The 19,437-nt window shown below is 32.5% G+C and overlaps 1 protein-coding gene across 1 annotated transcript in view; it reads left to right on the forward strand.

Moving 5' to 3' along the window:
• Positions 1 to 894: 894 nt before the first annotated feature.
• The window catches only part of LOC134721966 (ubiquitin carboxyl-terminal hydrolase 10-like), a 38,652-nt gene continuing 20,109 nt past the window's right edge, over positions 895 to 19,437 (forward strand). Inside the window, exons 1-6 of the mRNA XM_063585319.1 lie at positions 895 to 994; positions 5,861 to 5,956; positions 7,333 to 7,378; positions 7,689 to 8,951; positions 10,410 to 10,501; positions 10,780 to 10,889. Of these exons, the coding sequence (XP_063441389.1) occupies positions 977 to 994; positions 5,861 to 5,956; positions 7,333 to 7,378; positions 7,689 to 8,951; positions 10,410 to 10,501; positions 10,780 to 10,889 (1,625 nt within the window). The 5' untranslated portion in view covers positions 895 to 976. The remainder of the gene's footprint in view (positions 995 to 5,860; positions 5,957 to 7,332; positions 7,379 to 7,688; positions 8,952 to 10,409; positions 10,502 to 10,779; positions 10,890 to 19,437) is intronic.

Below are 19,437 nucleotides of genomic sequence, written 5' to 3' on the forward strand. Positions count from 1 at the left end.
AATTCGTTACTTTCTTTAAGTGACAGTATGTTACGTTAGTGGTTGTCGGTCATACTTGATTTTTCGTAAATTATATTGCAAACATGATGAGGCTGCCAGTTAGTTTTCTCGTTTGATGTTTCACCTTTCTGGTTTCGGGGCCTTTAATAGCTGACTAGATGGTATTGGGTCACGTTTATCAATGTTGAAGGTTATACTGTGACCTACAATTCCTTTTTTCATTTGAATTCTGGAAGAAAGTTGTTTCATTAGAATCACACCAAATGTCTTTATTTTCATAATGTAGATATCTATAGATCAGCCCAAGCTGCTTCTTTTTCAAGTTACAACTGGACGGTCTATTTTGATCAAGCAATAGTCAATATTCAGTTTTAATGCGTCTCACGGAATACAAATATTTGTATTATACGCAAGATCGGATGTCTTCCGCAATCTTGGATTGCAGAATAGCAGAACAGAATTGGTCTAGTTGTTTTATAAAATATACACATGTCGAGAGAGGAATGTAATATTTATAAGACTTTTTATTTTATGAAGAAATTTGTTTGTTTTATCTTATCATAATGACTTTTTTTTTAAAACTCAGAATACTTTTATATGATTTATTTTTGAAAACGGATGCAATGCGGTCGAATTATTCACTTGCAAGTGAATAATGCGTCATCAATATTTCTTAGCTTATTTTGACAAAAATGAACCATACTGGCTAAATAACTATTTCACTACTTTCATTAATGATTATACAAAAAAAAATCATGATTAGATATTTTATATATCCCGTAGCTAGTGCCCCTTTAAACCTTGATCTACCTAAAAATTAATCATGATAAGCAAAGTTAGTTTTCCAAGCACACCTAAGTTTTGCGCATGTGAATAAAATTTCATTGCACTTCCGCATTTCCCACAATATCCGGTAAAGACGATGGCGGCTGTCAAGCACGTTTTCAGTTGATTTGCATTTATAACAGCAATAGTTATGGATTTTCCGTCGAATGTAAATACAGGCAATATGTTTTACAACGTAGATACACAATCCAGAGATTGTCACACACCATTTTTGCCCTTAGCTTAATTGCTGTCTGAAACATCAAACGCATGACTGCAAAAATCTTATGAATCATTTACCTGCCACGGGTTTCTGTTAAATCAGCATATAGAGACTGTGGCAATACGTAGACAGACATATAAGAACACAAATAAATAAAACTTAATTATTCACATACCATGAAAATGTGTCAAAAATGTTAGGAAAGGGTGTTATATGTACTACTTTCATTTCCCAAAAGTTGAGGGTCTTTTTTTTGTTGAATTTGTAGGGCTCATTGTTCCTTTAGTTTACATTTAGAGCTTATTTAAGTGTTAAAATAAAGAAATGTTTTTGGTACCTCAGTCAAACTGTCTTAATCAGGTCAGGAATAACCACCAATTGGTGGATTATACCTCAATTGACGTACAATCCACCAATTGACATATAATGGTATAGCTGCGGTATCGTAGCTCTTTAGGTCCTTTTGTTATTTTTTGACTATTTGCGGACCATAGAGCTACGGATTTTTCCTATTTCAAAACGTTCGGAATTGCGACCCAGGTTCAGGTCGCACTTATTTCCCCAAAAAATATTCTTTATAATGTTTGCAAAGCTTGTCAATATATCTAGTTCGTTTCGTTAGATATTTTTCTAGGATATGACGTACCTATTTATGTTTGAATATTCATTTCCTTAACACTATTATCTAATTATTTCCATTTGTATACATTCTCCGCCTATTTTGTTCGGCCATATTGAATCTCGTAGTGACGTCACGAAAATCAAGAAAAGATAACTCTTATCGGAAAACACGTGTTGGTTTGTTTACGTTGTCTTTTATTTTATTTTCATGACTTTTTGAATGAAAGTACGTTTAATTAAAATTATATACTTACGCAAATAATTATTCTTTCAGTCTATTCAAATATTTCGTATGAATTAATGTTGTAAAGATTTAAAAACACTTGATTCTTGCTTATGAATAAGTAAACAAACCAACACGTGTTTTTCTAAAAGAGTTATCTGTTCTTGTTTTTCGTAGGCGTTCCTCACCTCCAACATAGGAGATCGAAGGTATTTGAGTTCTCTTTTCTTGATTTTCGTGACGTCACTACGAGATTCAATATGGCCGAACAAAATAGGCGGAGAATGTATACAAATGGAAATAATTAGATAATAGTGTTAAGGAAATGAATATTCAAACATAAATAGGTACGTCATATCCTAGAAAAATATCTAACGAAACGAACTAGATATATTGACAAGCTTTGCAAACATTATAAAGAATATTTTTTGGGGAAATAAGTGCGACCTGAACCTGGGTCGCAATTCCGAACGTTTTGAAATAGGAAAAATCCGTAGCTCTATGGTCCGCAAATAGTCAAAAAATAACAAAAGGACCTAAAGAGCTACGATACCGCAGCTAATAATGGTATAGACCAATTGGTGTATAATTCTTTGTTTTTCAAAACAAATTATTCTACCAAAATGGAGCATTTTTTTCTTAAAACCATTTTATGGTATGAAAACTTGTCAAACATTCCTAGTTTAGTATAGTGACATAACATGTTGCATTTAATCAATAATTGTATTTGCAGTTTCTTCTATTGTTATCTTGTCAATTCTTGATTGGCAAATTTACCTGTAATCACCTGTCAATGTCTGCATTCATGCGATCATGAGTACAACTCCACAGGTGAATGGAGCTCTTTGTTGATACTTGACTTTCATTATCAAAAGTCAATCATGGTCAATAGTACAAATATTTCAACAAAAGAATTGTTGTACACATGCATTCTCAAGAGATGCAGCAGGCTTTAAAAAACTGAAACTTTGGGAGGACTCAATAAGGATCATAAAATAGGTTGCAAGTTGCAAAATCATGCTCCTATCTCACACTAGCATTTTATTACAAAAAAATTGCATTATACCTCAATTGGTCTATACCAATATACCTCAATTGGTGGATTTTACGTCAATTGAGGTATAATCCACCAATTAGTGGTTATTCCTGACCTTTTAATAACCAGGATATACTGAAATTTCTCAATGTGCAAAACTGAAACATTCTAGTATTAGTTATGATGAAACAAGACTGATATAAATATATTATTGGATTTTGTGTTATTTTAACCCTTTCCCCGATGAATCCCTGTTAACACACTTCAAACAGCTGACGATGAGTTCTGCTTCCCCGGATCGAAATACCTCTTTATCTTTATTTGTTGAATACCCAGATAAAAGTGTGAACATCAACATGGCGCATCCATTTGTTGAAAACTGTCAAACACATGTCAAAATTTAATCAGATAAAATTTACTGAGTTTACTCTTAATTTAATTTGAGGGAACCATTTTTCTGATAGAATTTGGAAGAATTGAAGTCCAGACTAATTAACTTTTTAGACTTAAAATGCCTTTTTATGTGCAAAACACTTTGAATGGACATTGTTTAATAGTGTAAGGAATTTGTATAACCTTGTAGTTGTTCAAAATTTTCAAACTTTTGCAGTTGTTTTGATTTTGGGTATAAAAGTTGAACTTCAGGAATTCATGTGAATAAATTAAATAAATAAATAACTAGAGACAACTTGTTATTGATATTTGATATGAAGATCTCTTACTTGTAACACAATAGCCATCTTCAAAAAATAGCTTCTGTCAGGGCAGCAATAGGTGAAAGGGTTAACTTTAAAAAAACGAATTTCTATTTCACATTCTTGTGAACACACCAGTCATAAGAAGGAGACTATCTGTTTCCTTAAAATTTGGTAATCTTTGCCTTTGGGCCTGTCACCTTGCAGGAGGTGTATACAATGTATCTCCCTAATTTAAAAACTTTTTTTATTTATAAGAAATACTCTTCATGTTAGCATAGAAAATGTCAACCTAGTTCATAGTGTATGTAACATGATGTTGATTAACAGATTAAATCTGTGTATTATATTAATAGGCTTAAATTAAAATATTGTTTGTTTGCCCTTTACCGACCGACCCTATAAATTCGTTCTGCTTGAAATCTGCTTTATTTGTATTTACCAGCAAGATTTTATTTTATTTTATTTTTTCGTTCCTACCAAAAATCTTATATTTGTATTTCCCGCTCAAAAACTTTTCTACCGGAATCCTCGGGTTTTATCTTTAACATATAAGGTCCAGTCCGTTTGGTATCACCTGAGCATTTGACATGAATCCTTGCATTTGCAGTTTCAAAGCATTTGTTTGAAATTGATGTTGAACACTTCCTAAAATCATAATATGACGTACATTAAGCTGTACCTTTATACTTAAGAGCAGTGTTCATTTACAAAAAAAATCGTTTGATACAAAATTATCAACATGTGTACAAACTAATTTGTAAACGAACGTTGTTTTCTATGTAGGGATGGCCTTTTGTGACCCGCAGATCAGGATGATCATGTTAACGATGCCGCTATATTATTTATATCTGACATGAACCAAAAATGACAAAACCCTGTAAAGTGGAGAATATCTGGCAGTAAAATCGCCAAGTTTTCCATACAGATCATTAATAAATGCGATGTAAAATACTTGACAATTGCGTTTTAAGTCTTGTAGCATTTTTATTGGAAACAAAGGCACACACGAAACTTTTTACACTCTAGGGACTTTTTTTCTGCTAGTAATGTATATCTGCCCGGACATATCTTACCAGTACAAAGTTATCTCTTATAGAAAACCTTTAGGTAAGCGTACAAGGTACGTAGTACAGAATATAAGTGCTAGTTCAAACTCTTCAAAGTTCCAGGCATATAAACGTTGAAGATATGCGGCACAGCTCTATATTTTTATATTTAAGAAAAAAATAGTAGTGCATATGAATTAGCTTCACATTCTACGTGATATTTTTTTCTTCAAAACTAATAATCCCAGATAACTTATTTACCAAAACAAAACAGACAAAAATGACATTATGCAGATTTTTTATCTATAAAATAAAATATTATACCTACCTGCCTACCCATGACAAACAATATACCGAGCCAAGTTATTTTTTTTGGGAAAAAAATAAAATATTTTACCTACCTACCTACCCTGTTTCAAAACATAGGGTCGGAAAAGGGCAAACAAACAATATTTTAATTTAGGCCTTATATTATACAGATAACTAGTTTCATTTCTCTTGATGTGCTAAATTTAGCTGAAATATGTAAATACTTTTAATATTTAAGACAAAATAATGAATGCTCACAAGTCATCCCCATTATCTCCTCCCTTACACAGATGAGAAGGGAGAAGTCTTACGATCTTCAATATTTGATTATGGTAATTAAGAAGGCAGGAATTTAAAATATGAATTGTTTTGTCTGATCTTCCATTAATTACATTGTACCTGGATTCAGAATTATGCTGTCTGAAAAATAGGAAATTGGTTTCAATGAAGTGATTTTACATCTTCATTTGGAATTTTAAGGAAAGAACACAGGCAAGCCTTGAAATTGGTTTATTTCAAAGTTCTTGCATAAGAAAATATACCACTTTAAAATCATGATAATGTGAAAAAATAGTAAAATCTGAGGTTTCGTCTCAAACATCAAGTAGGAGTAAACAAATCAAGAATGAATCACAATAGAATTTAAAATGAAAATGGGAAATATGTCAAAGAGACAGCAACCCATCAAAGAGCTAATAAGAGCCAAAGGCCACCCATTGGTCTCCAACGCAGAGAGAAATCCAGCACCGGAAGGTTTTTCCACCTTATATTAATCTTGGTTCATTAATAGGGGTGCATCTCTTTTCTCAATCATATTAATCAGCAATTTCTTTTACACATGTTACATACATGTAGCTAAATGTCATAAATATTTTACAGGAGATAACATTTGGAGACTTTAGTAATCTGAAACAGGAAGATGAAGTCTACAAAATATTATTTGGTCCTCGACAGACAGAAGGTGGCAGAGTAGAGGTAAGCAAACATGTGTTCTACTGTTTATATATACATGTATGTATTACTCAATTTATTTCACTTGACTGGGCGGAGTTTAACCGTTTTGCTCATAATAAACCAGTCCATTTAAAGATAGGTGTTTTAGGATAAACTCATCAATGAAGTGTCATGTCATTATTTTGTAAATTCCTTTGATGACACTGATAGGTGATTAGAAATCAGTAATAATTATAACGGCAATCATACTTATCACACACATCTTCAAATAGACTGTCCCTATGCAAATTAAAACGTAAGCTCCGCCCGATCAGTTGAAATAACATTGGTAATACATGTACATTGTTTGAAAAAAAAAATTCTTAATCAAAATTATCACAACTACAAAGTGTGACAAGTGCAGTGAACATGGATATATGGCAGAATACTAAGAATAGGTGACACATAAAAATTTCTCAAACAAAATTAACCATAAAAGATGTTGTTTGATATGAAGGTGTAATACCACTATTGATTTTCCCCTATTAGTCTTTGTTAAATTTGCACTTTTCAAAAATGTGCAAAATTTATCTTTGTTTCAGATAAAGAAATTCTTGGCATGAGTAAAGTTTTATCCTGTCCAGTACTATAGAAATAAATTTTATTACAAAAATGTATTGGGTAATAAAGCATGTGCTTAAGTAGTATGATGTAAATTGATTATCTTAGATAAGTGTAGTCCAAATAATTATGACGTCTTTAAAGGCTATTATTTTTTTTTTTCTTTGACGCCTTACATCAACGTCATAATGCTGAAGCCGCCATTTTCGGTTGGACTTAGAGAGCATAATTTGTTCTCAACTTTGAGACCCAATTTCTCGATCAAATTTTCATTGAAGGCTAAAAAAAACTTGCATATATAAAAATTCTTACCTCATATGTGTTTGTTTGTGCAAAATATTTCCTATTAATCCCTACAGAAATAATAATATAAGTAACAATTCCATCCGAGGCAGGAACATGTCGACTGCATTTTTTAAAACGTTTGTCTGATTTCTTTTTAGGAGATTATAAAATAATTTTTACACCAAACTCGTTAAAACCCGAATTTCCGGAAGCATTGTTTTACATTGTCCGGAAATTCAGGTCAGTCATAATGAACCAAGTTTGGTTCAAAAATATATTTTATACTACGAAAATGAAGCATCTTGAGGAGAAATCAGCTAAACGTTTTAATAAATCAGTAAATTCCCTCTCAAAGTCCAACTGAAAAATGAGTTTGGCGCTATGACGTCTATCTGAGGCGTCAAAGAAAAAAAATATAATAGCCTTTCAAGACGTCATAATTATTTGGACTAAGATAAGTGTGGTTATGATAATGAAATTGAATTCTTTGCAATCTTATGTATTTGTTTCAGTTTCCATGGGATTCCAAAGAGAATTACAGCTATGTTGCTTCTGAAGGTGAGTACAAAGAGTTCAAACACAAATATGACGTTTAGAGATCTTTGAATGCTGTCAACATCTAATCACCATCAACATACATTTTACTTGTTCCATTGGAATTTTTTTGACATGTTTATAAAAAACATTTTGTATAAAAAGTTTTTCCTACCATTTTTGCAGTTTAGATTTATAGTCTTAAGAAGAAAAAGAGCTTTTTAGATATAAGATAACTCTTGATCCAAGTCACAATTTGTAAAAGTAAACCATTATAGGTCACAGTTTATGCATTGTTCAGAGCACTGATTTGTATCTGTTTTTCCCCATATAGTTACAGATGAAGACAAATTGAATCAGCAACAAGATATGCAAGAAGGAATAAATTTTTCTCATGAAACACACTTTAACCTGCCGGATGCCAGTGGTTTACACAAAAGTTTTTCTTTTGGTAGCGATAGCTATCCAGAGTATCCTCTTGATCAAAGTCAAATGGACATGGATGGAAACAATAGTTCATCATCATCAAAACCTTATGAGCGAAGAAATAAAAAAAGAAGGCCACCAGGCTATTATGAAAAACTTCAAGAGGATATTGAAAAAGAGAGAATTAGAAAGCTGGAATCTAATATGCATTCCGAAAATATAACTCGTAATGCAGTTAACTATGAAGAAACTTCATATACTAGTCAAAGTGATAGAGACACTGTACAAACACAATATATACAGAAAAATCACACAGATTATGCTCAAAATTATGCAAGTGCTCCACCTGTTCAGAACAATTTCCAAACAAACATTTCTCAAGGTGTGGAACTAGTGACTGATGACATTTCTCGTGTAACTCTGTCTAAGGATGATAGTCTTGCACATTCACACATGGTTCACACAACACACGAAAATGTTTCACACCCATCAATGTTTCACACCTCACAGACACCCATATATCCTTCACAAACATCTTGTCCGCCCCCTCAAACATCTGTTTATACACCCCAACCGTGGTTACCAGATTCTTCAAACAACACACAGACTGTCACTCATAATACTAACCCCGCCTCATCAGAACACATAGACTTGTCTTTTACATCAGTCAATAAGCCACCCAAAAGCAGCATTTCTTCAGGATATGAAGATACATCACAGGAAATCGTTGCACATGATATTGTTGATTCAAGTGTTAATCAAACGAATATTTCTGAAGATATTGAAACGGAAAGTGAAAATTTAGTGGACTTTGCCAGTTATCCCCCTTTGCAACCAGCATCAAACAATATTCCAATAGGTGCTCCAGGAAATAAACAAGAAAGTGGTGAAAAAAGTTCCGAAATATTAAATGTGGAGGAAAATTCTCCGGCAAAACAAGAGAATTCCTCAGGAGAACAGTCAGCCTCAGTTTGGGGAGCAAAACCCAAATCATGGGCGAACTTATTTAAAGGGGATTCCCCTTCAACAGCAGCATCTGTGATATACAATGAAAACTATGTAGATGTTAATTATCCATCACTTGACCAGGAAAAGAATCCCAAAGAAAAACAAGTAGTAAATATGTCTCCTGTTCCTGCCATTCATGATTCAGCAGCAGACATACTTGGAGGTAACAAAACTATAATTTTTTTTTTAAATTGGGTTTAACTGAAATTTATTCAAATTATTTGTATGTGTATATACATGTTTTATTTTTGTTTAGGGTTGATCCATTAAAATGTACATGAATGGTGCCAAGGGAAGACACTTTTGAAATAGATTCTCTAGTGCCTTATCTTGATTCTTTATATGTTTTTTTATGGAAAATACCAGCAATCCATACATGTATGTAATGCAATGATTAATGAACATTATTATGATTATGCTGCACTCTGAGGAAGGTTATTTATTACATGCATCATATACAAGGAATTAAAAAAGAAGAAAAATTAAGGAAATAGAATATGAATAAAAATAAAAATTAAGGATGTTCGCTACTCTATTTTAAAATACATGTAACAAGCTTTTTAAAAGACTGTTACCAATTGATAGTATATACATGTAAGAAAAGAAACAAAAATAGCAGAAAAAAATGAAGGGTCTGTGTGATCGTTTTAGAGGTACAAGCCATGGAAATTTGGCAGGTAATAATTCACTCTAGATTTTTCATATAGTTATCATTGGCACCTTTTCCCTTTCAAAAACAAGAAAAATAACAAGGATTTTATAACATTTTCAAAAAAGACATTTTAAACAATATCTAATTTAATTATAAAAAGAAAAGTAAGGTTAGTGGGCAAAATTTTTGATGGCACTACATGGATAAAACCAGAGGATTTCGAATATCTGGCAAAAATTCTAAAAGAAGAGGAGCAACATCCTTAAATTAAGTTTCCTGATTTGCTAGCTGGAGAAGCTCTGAAATATTTAAAAAAAAAATATGATAATTTTTTTTTTAGGGGGGGGAGAGGGGGGAATTGAAATAAGAATGACAATATGTAATCTTGATCTTAAATCAGCACCAGAAGGGTGTCAGGTCATCAATAGAACATCCTATGATTTATTGTTTAAAGATTTAATATGATTATGTATGGTAGTAAATAATTTATGTTACCAGTATGTGTAAAAAGGGAGATGGAAGATTCCATCATTTTGACCAGAGGGACATTTTAACTCATAATTCATGTACGTCAAAATTAACAGAAAATGTCATGGTAAAAAAAATGAAGACCAATAGGTAAAAAAATGTACACAAAACACTACATACATGTAGAACTAGAAGACTAAACAACATGTTACAAATCTATAAACAGCCATGTCATATAAGCACATAAATTTGGCAGGTCATCAGAACATATTTGGTGTAATTGAAATAATTTATAATTAATCATAAAAATATATGTACATGTGAATACAATTGATTAATTTATCTTTCAAAAGTGATGTTGAGTATAGTGCATGCTTGCAGACAGTTTTGAAATTCATCCATTTTTTTCTTTTTTTCATAAAGTAAATTCAGTACACAGAAACGTCTTAATTTAAAAAGGAAAGTAAACAAGGTTGTTAGTAAAGATTCTTTGTTTTGTAGATTTCTTCTGCCAGAATAAAATAATGCACACTCAAGTTGGTCTCCAGCCACGAGGATTGATGAATAGAGGCAATTGGTGCTATATTAATGCTGTATCCTTTTCAAATTTTACTATTTTGTTCATGCACATGATATGTATTGAGAGGGAATTTGCTGTTACATTAACAGTGGCGGATCAGAGCAGGTTATATATATATATGCTATTTGAAATATTTTGAGACAACACCTAAGTATTGATAGTTCTAAGACAAAAATTATGATATTACAATTAAATGATATCAAAAGAAGTTGATAAAAAACATTGATTTTAAGTTATATGTCAATATGATTATCTCACCTTGAATTTTACAATTTCCTTAATTGCTATCAGACTTTGCAGGCCTTAATATCTTGCCCACCATTCTACAATCTAATGAAGAAAATCCCTACCTTCCCACCCATTAGGAGAGGACCTACTTCCACCCCTATCTTGGATAGCATGTAAGTATATAGTTTCATCTTTCATGATCAGAAAAAAAAACACCAATTAAACAGCAAAAACAATAGCGAGTTTTTCAGAAATTTCATTTTAAAACACATTAGAAAAGAAAATTCTTCATTCATCAGTATTTTAGCTTTAACGAACCTACAAAACTGTCAAATGTGTTTTGAAATGTAAATATACATGACATCAAGATTTATTCTATAAATCACTGCTTTATTAGTGTTTATGGTAACTACTTCAAATTGTCCATCAATGACCATAGGATTGACAGGTGCAAATTTTGGTCAATCAGTTGATAATTTGATTAGCGGTACACAACAATTGAGATCCATCAGTCATGTCAGTGACATAGTGTGTGATGAGGAAATTGAAGCCATAAATAAATATGATAAATGAATCTGTATAGGTGATAAGTGGCAAATATTTGATTGCAGCCAAAGTAATTGATCTGTATTTGGTCATTGATATAGATTTTATTATTGTGAAAGTTATGGTTAAAATTGTATGGAAAACAGAAAATAGTGGTGCCAGAAGTGTCCATAATAGCTGTCTTATTGTTTTCAAATGAAATGAGAAAAAATAATTATTTTAAATAAAAACATTGGCAAAATCCTTGGAGCATGATGCCTGTGTCAACTGGTCTTCATAAATTTTTCACCAAGAATGATTTGAATGCAAGAATATTGAAATTGTATTATATATGCATAGTATGGTTTGACCTTGATTTCAGAGTTCATTTCTGGTTTTCGTTTGATTTTTCTTTGCATTTTACTGAATGTCTGTATTAGTGATGTTTTTTTATAATCATCCACACAATGAAATTGCTGAATTTTTTATTTCCGTTCTTATATACATCATATCTAGTCACCCTCCCTCAAAGGAGATATGTACATTATTTTGACTCTTGTGACAAACCATCTTATGTGTCACTCCTGCTACCAGGAGTGTGGAGAAGCTTCAGAAAGAAACCAAGTGTAAATCATAAAATTGTATTTTTTTGCATTGACGACATTGTCTTGAATCACTTTGTTATGTGTTATAATGATGACCACTTTAGGCTAGAGTTTCAGACAAACAGGTTCACCACTTGTTTGAATGAGGTTTAATACCATTCTGAATAACATATCATATATTAAGTCACCCTCCCTCAAAGGAGATATGTACATTATTTTGACTCCTGTGACAAACCATCTTATGTGTCAATCCTGCTAACAGGAGTGTGGAGAAGCTTCAGAAGGAACCAAGTGTAAATCATCAAATTGTATTTTTTGGCGTTGACAACATTGTATTGAATCATTTTTATACGACCGCAAATTTTGAAAAAATTTTCGTCGTATATTGCTATCACGTTGGCGTCGTCGTCGTCGTCGTCCGAATACTTTTAGTTTTCGCACTCTAACTTTAGTAAAAGTGAATAGAAATCTATGAAATTTTAACACAAGGTTTATGACCATAAAAGGAAGGTTGGTATTGATTTTGGGAGTTTTAGTCCCAACATTTTAGGAATTAGGGGCCAAAAAGGGCCCAAATATGCATTTTCTTGGTTTTCGCACTATAACTTTAGTTTAAGTTAATAGAAATCTATGAAATTTTGACACAAGTTGATGACCACAAAAGAAAGGTTGGGATTGATTTTGGGAGTTTTGGTTTTAACAGTTTAGGAATTAGGGGCCAAAAAAGGGCCCAAATAAGCATTATTCTGGGTTTTCGCACAATAACTTTAGTTTAAGTGAATAGAAATCAATGAAACTTAAACATAATGTTTATGACCACAAAAGAAAGATTGGTATTGATTTTGGGAGTTTAGGTCCCAACAGTTTAGGAATTAGGGTCCAAAAAGGGACCCAAATAAGCATTTTTCTTGGTTTTCGCACCATAACGTTAGTATAAGTAAATAGAAATCTATGAAATTTAAACACAAGGTTAATGACCATAAAAGGAAAGTTGGTATTGATTTTGGGAGTTTTGGTCCCAACAGTTTAGGAAAAAGGGGCCCAAAGGGTCCAAAATTAAACATTGTTTGATTTCTTCAAAATTGAATAATTGGGGTTCTTTGATATGCTGAATCTAACTGTGTATGTAGATTCTTAACTTTTGGTCCCGTTTTCAAATTGGTCTACATTAAGGTCCAAAGGGTCCAAAATTAAACTTAGTTTGATTTTAACAAAAATTGAATCCTTGGGGTTCTTTGATATGCTGAATCTAAAAATGAACTTAGATTTTTTATTATTGGCCCAGTTTTCAAGTTGGCCCAAATCGGGGTCCAAAATTAAACTTTTTTGATTGCATCAAAAATTTAATAAATGGGGTTCTTTGATATGCCAAATCTAACTGTGTATGTAGATTCTTCATTTTTGGTCCTGTTTTCAAATTGGCCTACATTAAGGTCCAAAGAGTCCAAAATTAAACTTAAGTTTGATTTTAACAAAAATTAAATTCTTGGGCCTTTTTGATATGCTAAATCTAAACATGTACTTAGATTTTTGATTATGGGCCCAGTTTTCAAGTTGGTCCAAATCAGGATCCAAAATTATTATATTAATTATTGTGGAATAGCAAGTCTTTTCAATTGCACAGTATTGTGTAATGGTAAGAAATATCTAATTTCACAATATTGTGAAATACCCAATTTTTTTTTAATTAGAGTTATCTTTCTTTGTCCAAAATAGTAAGCAAGAAATATCTTATTGCAAGAATTTTTTTTAATTGGAGTTATCTTCCTTTGTCCAGAATCAACTTAAATCTTTGTTATATACAATATACAATGTATATTCACTTTTTACTACCAACTGATAAATTTAAATAATCTTTACCATTCAGTGATAACAAGCAGTTTTTTTACATTTTATTTACAGTTTATTTTATGATGTATTTAAATGAGTAGTTATTGTTGCTAACTCCATTAGAATATTTTAATTGAGATTAGTTTTGGAATAAGGGAAAGGGGGATGTGATTAAAAAATTGGGTTCAATTTTTTTCATTTGAAATTTCATAAATAAAAAGAAAATTTCTTCAAACATTATTTTGAGAGGATTAATATTGAACAGCATAGTGAATTGCTCTAAGAGAAAACAAAAATTTTAAGTTCATTAGAACACATTCATTCTGTGTCAGAAACCTATGCTGTGTCAACTATTTAATCACAATCCAAATTTAGAGCTGAATCCAGCTTGAATGTTGTGTCCATACTTGCCCCAACCGTTCAGGGTTCAACCTCTGCGGTCGTATAAAGCTACGCCCTGCGAAGCATCTGGTGTTATGTGTTATAATGATGACCACTTTAGGCTAGAGTTTCAGACAAACAGGTTCACCACTTGTTTGAATGAGGTTTAATACCATTCTGAATAACATATATTAAATCACCCTCCCTTAAAGGAGATATGTACATTATTTTGACTCCTGTGACAAACCATCTTATGTGTCACTCCTGCTACCAGGAGTGTGGAGAAGCTTCAGAAGGAACCAAGTGTAAATCATAAAATTATATTTTTTGGTGTTGACGACATTGTCTTGAATCACTTTGTTATGTGTTATAATGATGACCACTTTAGGCTAGAGTTTCAGACAAACAGGTTCACCACTTGTTTGAATGAGGTTTAATACCATTCTGAATAACATATATTAAGTCACCCTCCCTCAAAGGAGATATGTACATTATTTTGACTCCTGTGACAAACCATCTTATGTGTCACTCCTGCTACCAGGAGTGTGGAGAAGCTTCAGAAGGAACCAAGTGTTAATCATAAAATTGTTTTTTTGGTGTTGACGACATTGTCTTGAATCACTTTGTTATGTGTTATAATGATGACCACTTTAGGCTAGAGTTTCAGACAAACAGGTTCACCACTTGTTTGAATGAGGTTTAATACCATTCTGAATAACATATCATAAATTAAGTCACCCTCCCTCAAAGGAGATATGTACATTATTTTGACTCCTGTGACAAACCATCTTATGTGTCACTCCTGCTACCAGGAGTGTGGAGAAGCTTCAGAAAGAAACCAAGTGTTAATCATAAAATTGTATTTTTTTGCATTGACGACATTGTCTTGAATCACTTTGTTATGTGTTATAATGATGACCACTTTAGGCTAGAGTTTCAGACAAACAGGTTCACCACTTGTTTGAATGAGGTTTAATACCATTCTGAATAACATATATTAAGTCACCCTCCCTCAAAGGAGATATGTACATTATTTTGACTCTTGTGACAAACCATCTTATGTGTCACTCCTGCTACCAGGAGTGTGGAGAAGCTTCAGAAAGAAACCAAGTGTAAATCATAAAATTGTATTTTTTTGCATTGACGACATTGTCTTGAATCACTTTGTTATGTGTTATAATGATGACCACTTTAGGCTAGAGTTTCAGACAAACAGGTTCACCACTTGTTTGAATGAGGTTTAATACCATTCTGAATAACATATATTAAGTCACCCTCCCTCAAAGGAGATATGTACATTATTTTGACTCTTGTGACAAACCATCTTATGTGTCACTCCTGCTACCAGGAGTGTGGAGAAGCTTCAGAAAGAAACCAAGTGTAAATCATAAAATTGTATTTTTTTGGTGTTGACGACATAGTCTTGAATCACTTTGTTTATATGTGTTATAATGATGACCACTTTAGGCTAGAGTTTCAGACAAACAGGTTCACCACTTGTTTGAATGAGGTTTAATACCATTCTGAATAACATATCATAAATTAAGTCACCCTCCCTCAAAGGAGATATGTACATTATTTTGACTCTTGTGACAAACCATCTTATGTGTCACTCCTGCTACCAGGAGTGTGGAGAAGCTTCAGAAGGAACCAAGTGTAAATCATAAAAAAAATTTTTGGTGTTGAGGACATTGTATTTAATCACTTTGTTATGTGTTATAATGATGACCACTTTAGGCTAGAGTTTCAGACAAACAGGTTCACCACTTGTTTGAATGAGGTTTAATACCATTCTGAATAACATATCATATATTAGGTAGCACTCCACAGTTAGAAAATAAAGTTAAAAATGAGCCACAAAATGTTTTATCATCTCCTATTCCTTGATTTCTAATACATTAACCTAACTGTTTGTGTTGTACATCTGCATATGTATGTAATCAGTTTCTTCCATAGATTCAATTTTCATAAGTTAAAAGGATGAAAGTTAATTCCTTTCATGTGTATCCATGGCAACATTCTGCATTTATTTACCATAGAATATTGCAAAAAGGGGGGTGAACATGTCATATATCCCCCCAAAATTTGGATCAAACTAGAATTTCAATGCCTTTGAGTGATACCTTTTTAGAAACTGTTTTCTTAAATCTTCCTTATGATCAAATAAAAATTGGGTGTCTTTCGCCTCATTTTTTCGTAAAATCCAATCACAAAGTTCGTGCGATAAAAAGTTGGAAAAAAACATTGCAATAATTGCCGGACCAATGTATGGTATGGACATGCAAATACGGACTGTCATACAGAAAACAGCCTATATTACATACATAACATAACCTTGATGTTCATATAAACCCAATACAAAGGCTATTTTAATACTCAGCTATCCAAAAATGAATTTAATTGCACACTAGCTCTCATATTTGAAAAATCCACAGGGGCCAAAATGCGAAACTACACACCTAACTGTGGAGTGCTACCTTAAGGTGAAATTTTTCCCCTTCTGCATCAACATTTTTTATATTTTCTGTGTTCTACTAGCTTTTACGATGAAAGTGTTTCCTTAGTTTTTAAAATTGGTTCAGTAACAAAGATTTTATGAAGGTAAGCAGTTGATGTTGAAACGCGACAAAAAGTGATTTAAAAATAAATGCTGGATCATAGTGAAAAACCCCAAGTCTGTCTCATTTTTGGGGTAAATTTCTAAAACTTTCCCCTTTTTTTTATTTGAAATTATAAAATTACCTTATAAGAGGACAAATTGTACAAATTTTAGGTGTTTGAAAGCACTGATAGGTAATTTTTGCTGTGAATAGCATACCTAACCTTGGTTTAGAAGCTCTCAAGCAGGGTATAAATTTCTAAAAGTACTGGCATCATTAAATTTAATTAATGCCAAATTATAATATAAAATCCTGCTAAAAATGTTTATTTGACTTATTTGCATTCAAAAATATAAAGCGATACATTCTGAGATTATCATATAAAGCGCAATCTTTGGTTACAAGGGCAAAGCTTACGGAGTAAAAATTTAAGACCGCAACATGTCTAAGTGTCAAAATGTGTATACTTGGTTGCTAAGGACAGTAAACAATAAAATTAACATAAATTGCATTCCTAGCAGTTTTTTTACCTTCAGAACTAAAACAAGAACATAAAAGACTAAAGATTTGTGGTCAATCTTATCTTAAAAAGTGTATTTCTGTGCTTTCTGATGTGCCATAAGGTAGCACTCCACAGTTAGAAAATAAAGTTAAAAATGAGCCGCAAAATGTTTTATCATCTCCTATTCCTTGATTTCTAATACATTAACCTAACTGTTTGTGTTGTACATGTGCATATGTATGTAATCAGTATCTTCCATAGATTCAATTTTCAAAAGTTAAAAGGATGAAAGTTAATTCCTTTCATGTGTATCCATGGCAACATTCTGCATTTATTTACCATAGAATATTGCAAAAAGGGGGGTGAACATGTCATATATCCCCCCAAAATTTGGATCAAACTAGAATTTCAATGCCTTTGAGTGATACCTTTTTAGAAACTGTTTTCTTAAATCTTCCTTATGATCAAATAAAAATTGGGTGTCTTTCGCCTCATTTTTTCGTAAAATCCAATCACAAAGTTCGTGCGATAAAAAGTTGGAAAAAAACATTGCAATAATTGCCGGACCAATGTATGGTATGGACATGCAAATACGGACTGTCATACAGAAAACAGCCTATATTACATACATAACATAACCTTGATGTTCATATAAACCCAATACAAAGGCTATTTTAATACTCAGCTATCCAAAAATGAATTTTATTGCACACTAGCTCTCATATTTGAAAAATCCACAGGGGCCAAAATGCGAAACTACACACCTAACTGTGGAGTGCTACCTTAAGTCACCCTCCCTCAAAGGAGATATGTACATGTTTTTGACTCTTGTGACAAACCATCTTACGTGTCACTCAGAAGCTTCAGAAGGAACCAAGTGTAAATCATCAAATTGTATTTTTTGGCGTTGACAACATTGTATTGAATCATTTAGTTATGTGTTATAATGATGACCACTTTAGGCTAGAGTTTCAGACAAACAGGTTCACCACTTGTTTGAATGAGGTTTAATACCATTCTGAATAACATATATTAAATCACCCTCCCTTAAAGGAGATATGTACATTATTTTGACTCCTGTGACAAACCATCTTATGTGTCACTCCTGCTACCAGGAGTGTGGAGAAGCTTCAGAAAGAAACCAAGTGTAAATCATAAAATTGTATTTTTTTGCGTTGACGACATTGTATTGAATCACTTTGTTATGTGTTATAATGATGACCACTTTAGGCTAGAGTTTCAGACAAACAGATTCACCACTTGTTTGAATGAGGTTTAATACCATTCTGAATAACATATATTAAGTCACCCTCCCTCAAAGGAGATATGTACATTATTTTGACTCTTGTAACAAACCATCTTATGTGTCACTCCTGCTACCAGGAGTGTGGAGAAGCTTCAGAAGGAACCAAGTGTAAATCATAAAATTATATTTTTTGGTGTTGACGACATTGTCTTGAATCACTTTGTTATAATGATGACCACTTTAGGCTAGAGTTTCAGACAAACAGGTTCACCACTTGTTTGAATGAGGTTTAATACCATTCTGAATAACATATCATATATTAAGTCACCCTCCCTCAAAGGAGATATGTACATTATTTTGACTCCTGTGACAAACCATCTTATGTGTCAATCCTGCTACCAGGAGTGTGGAGAAGCTTCAGAAGGAACCAAGTGTAAATCATCAAATTGTATTTTTTGGCTTTGAGGACATTGTCTTGAATCACTTTGTTATGTGTTATAATGATGACCACTTTAGGCTAGAGTTTCAGACAAACAGGTTCACCACTTGTTTGAATGAGGTTTAATACCATTCTGAATAACATATCATATATTAAGTCACCCTCCCTCAAAGGAGATATGTACATGTTTTTGACTCTTGTGACAAACCATCTTATATGTCACTCCTGCTACCAGCTGCAGGATTGTGGAGAAGCTTCAGAAGGAACCAAGTGTAAATCATCAAATTGTATTTTTTGGCGTTGACGACATTGTCTTGAATCACTTTGTTATGTGTTATAATGATGACCACTTTAGGCTAGAGTTTCAGACAAACAGGTTCACCACTTGTTTGAATGAGGTTTAATACCATTCTGAATAACATATATTAAGTCACCCTCCCTCAAAGGAGATATGTACATTATTTTGACTCTTGTGACAAACCATCTTATGTGTCACTCCTGCTACCAGGAGTGTGGAGAAGCTTCAGAAGGAACCAAGTGTTAATCATAAAATTGTATTTTTTTGGTGTTGACAACATTGTATTTAATCACTT

Source organism: Mytilus trossulus, chromosome 6 (genome assembly GCF_036588685.1).
Source record: "Mytilus trossulus isolate FHL-02 chromosome 6, PNRI_Mtr1.1.1.hap1, whole genome shotgun sequence".
Taxonomy (NCBI): Eukaryota; Metazoa; Mollusca; class Bivalvia; order Mytilida; family Mytilidae; genus Mytilus; species Mytilus trossulus.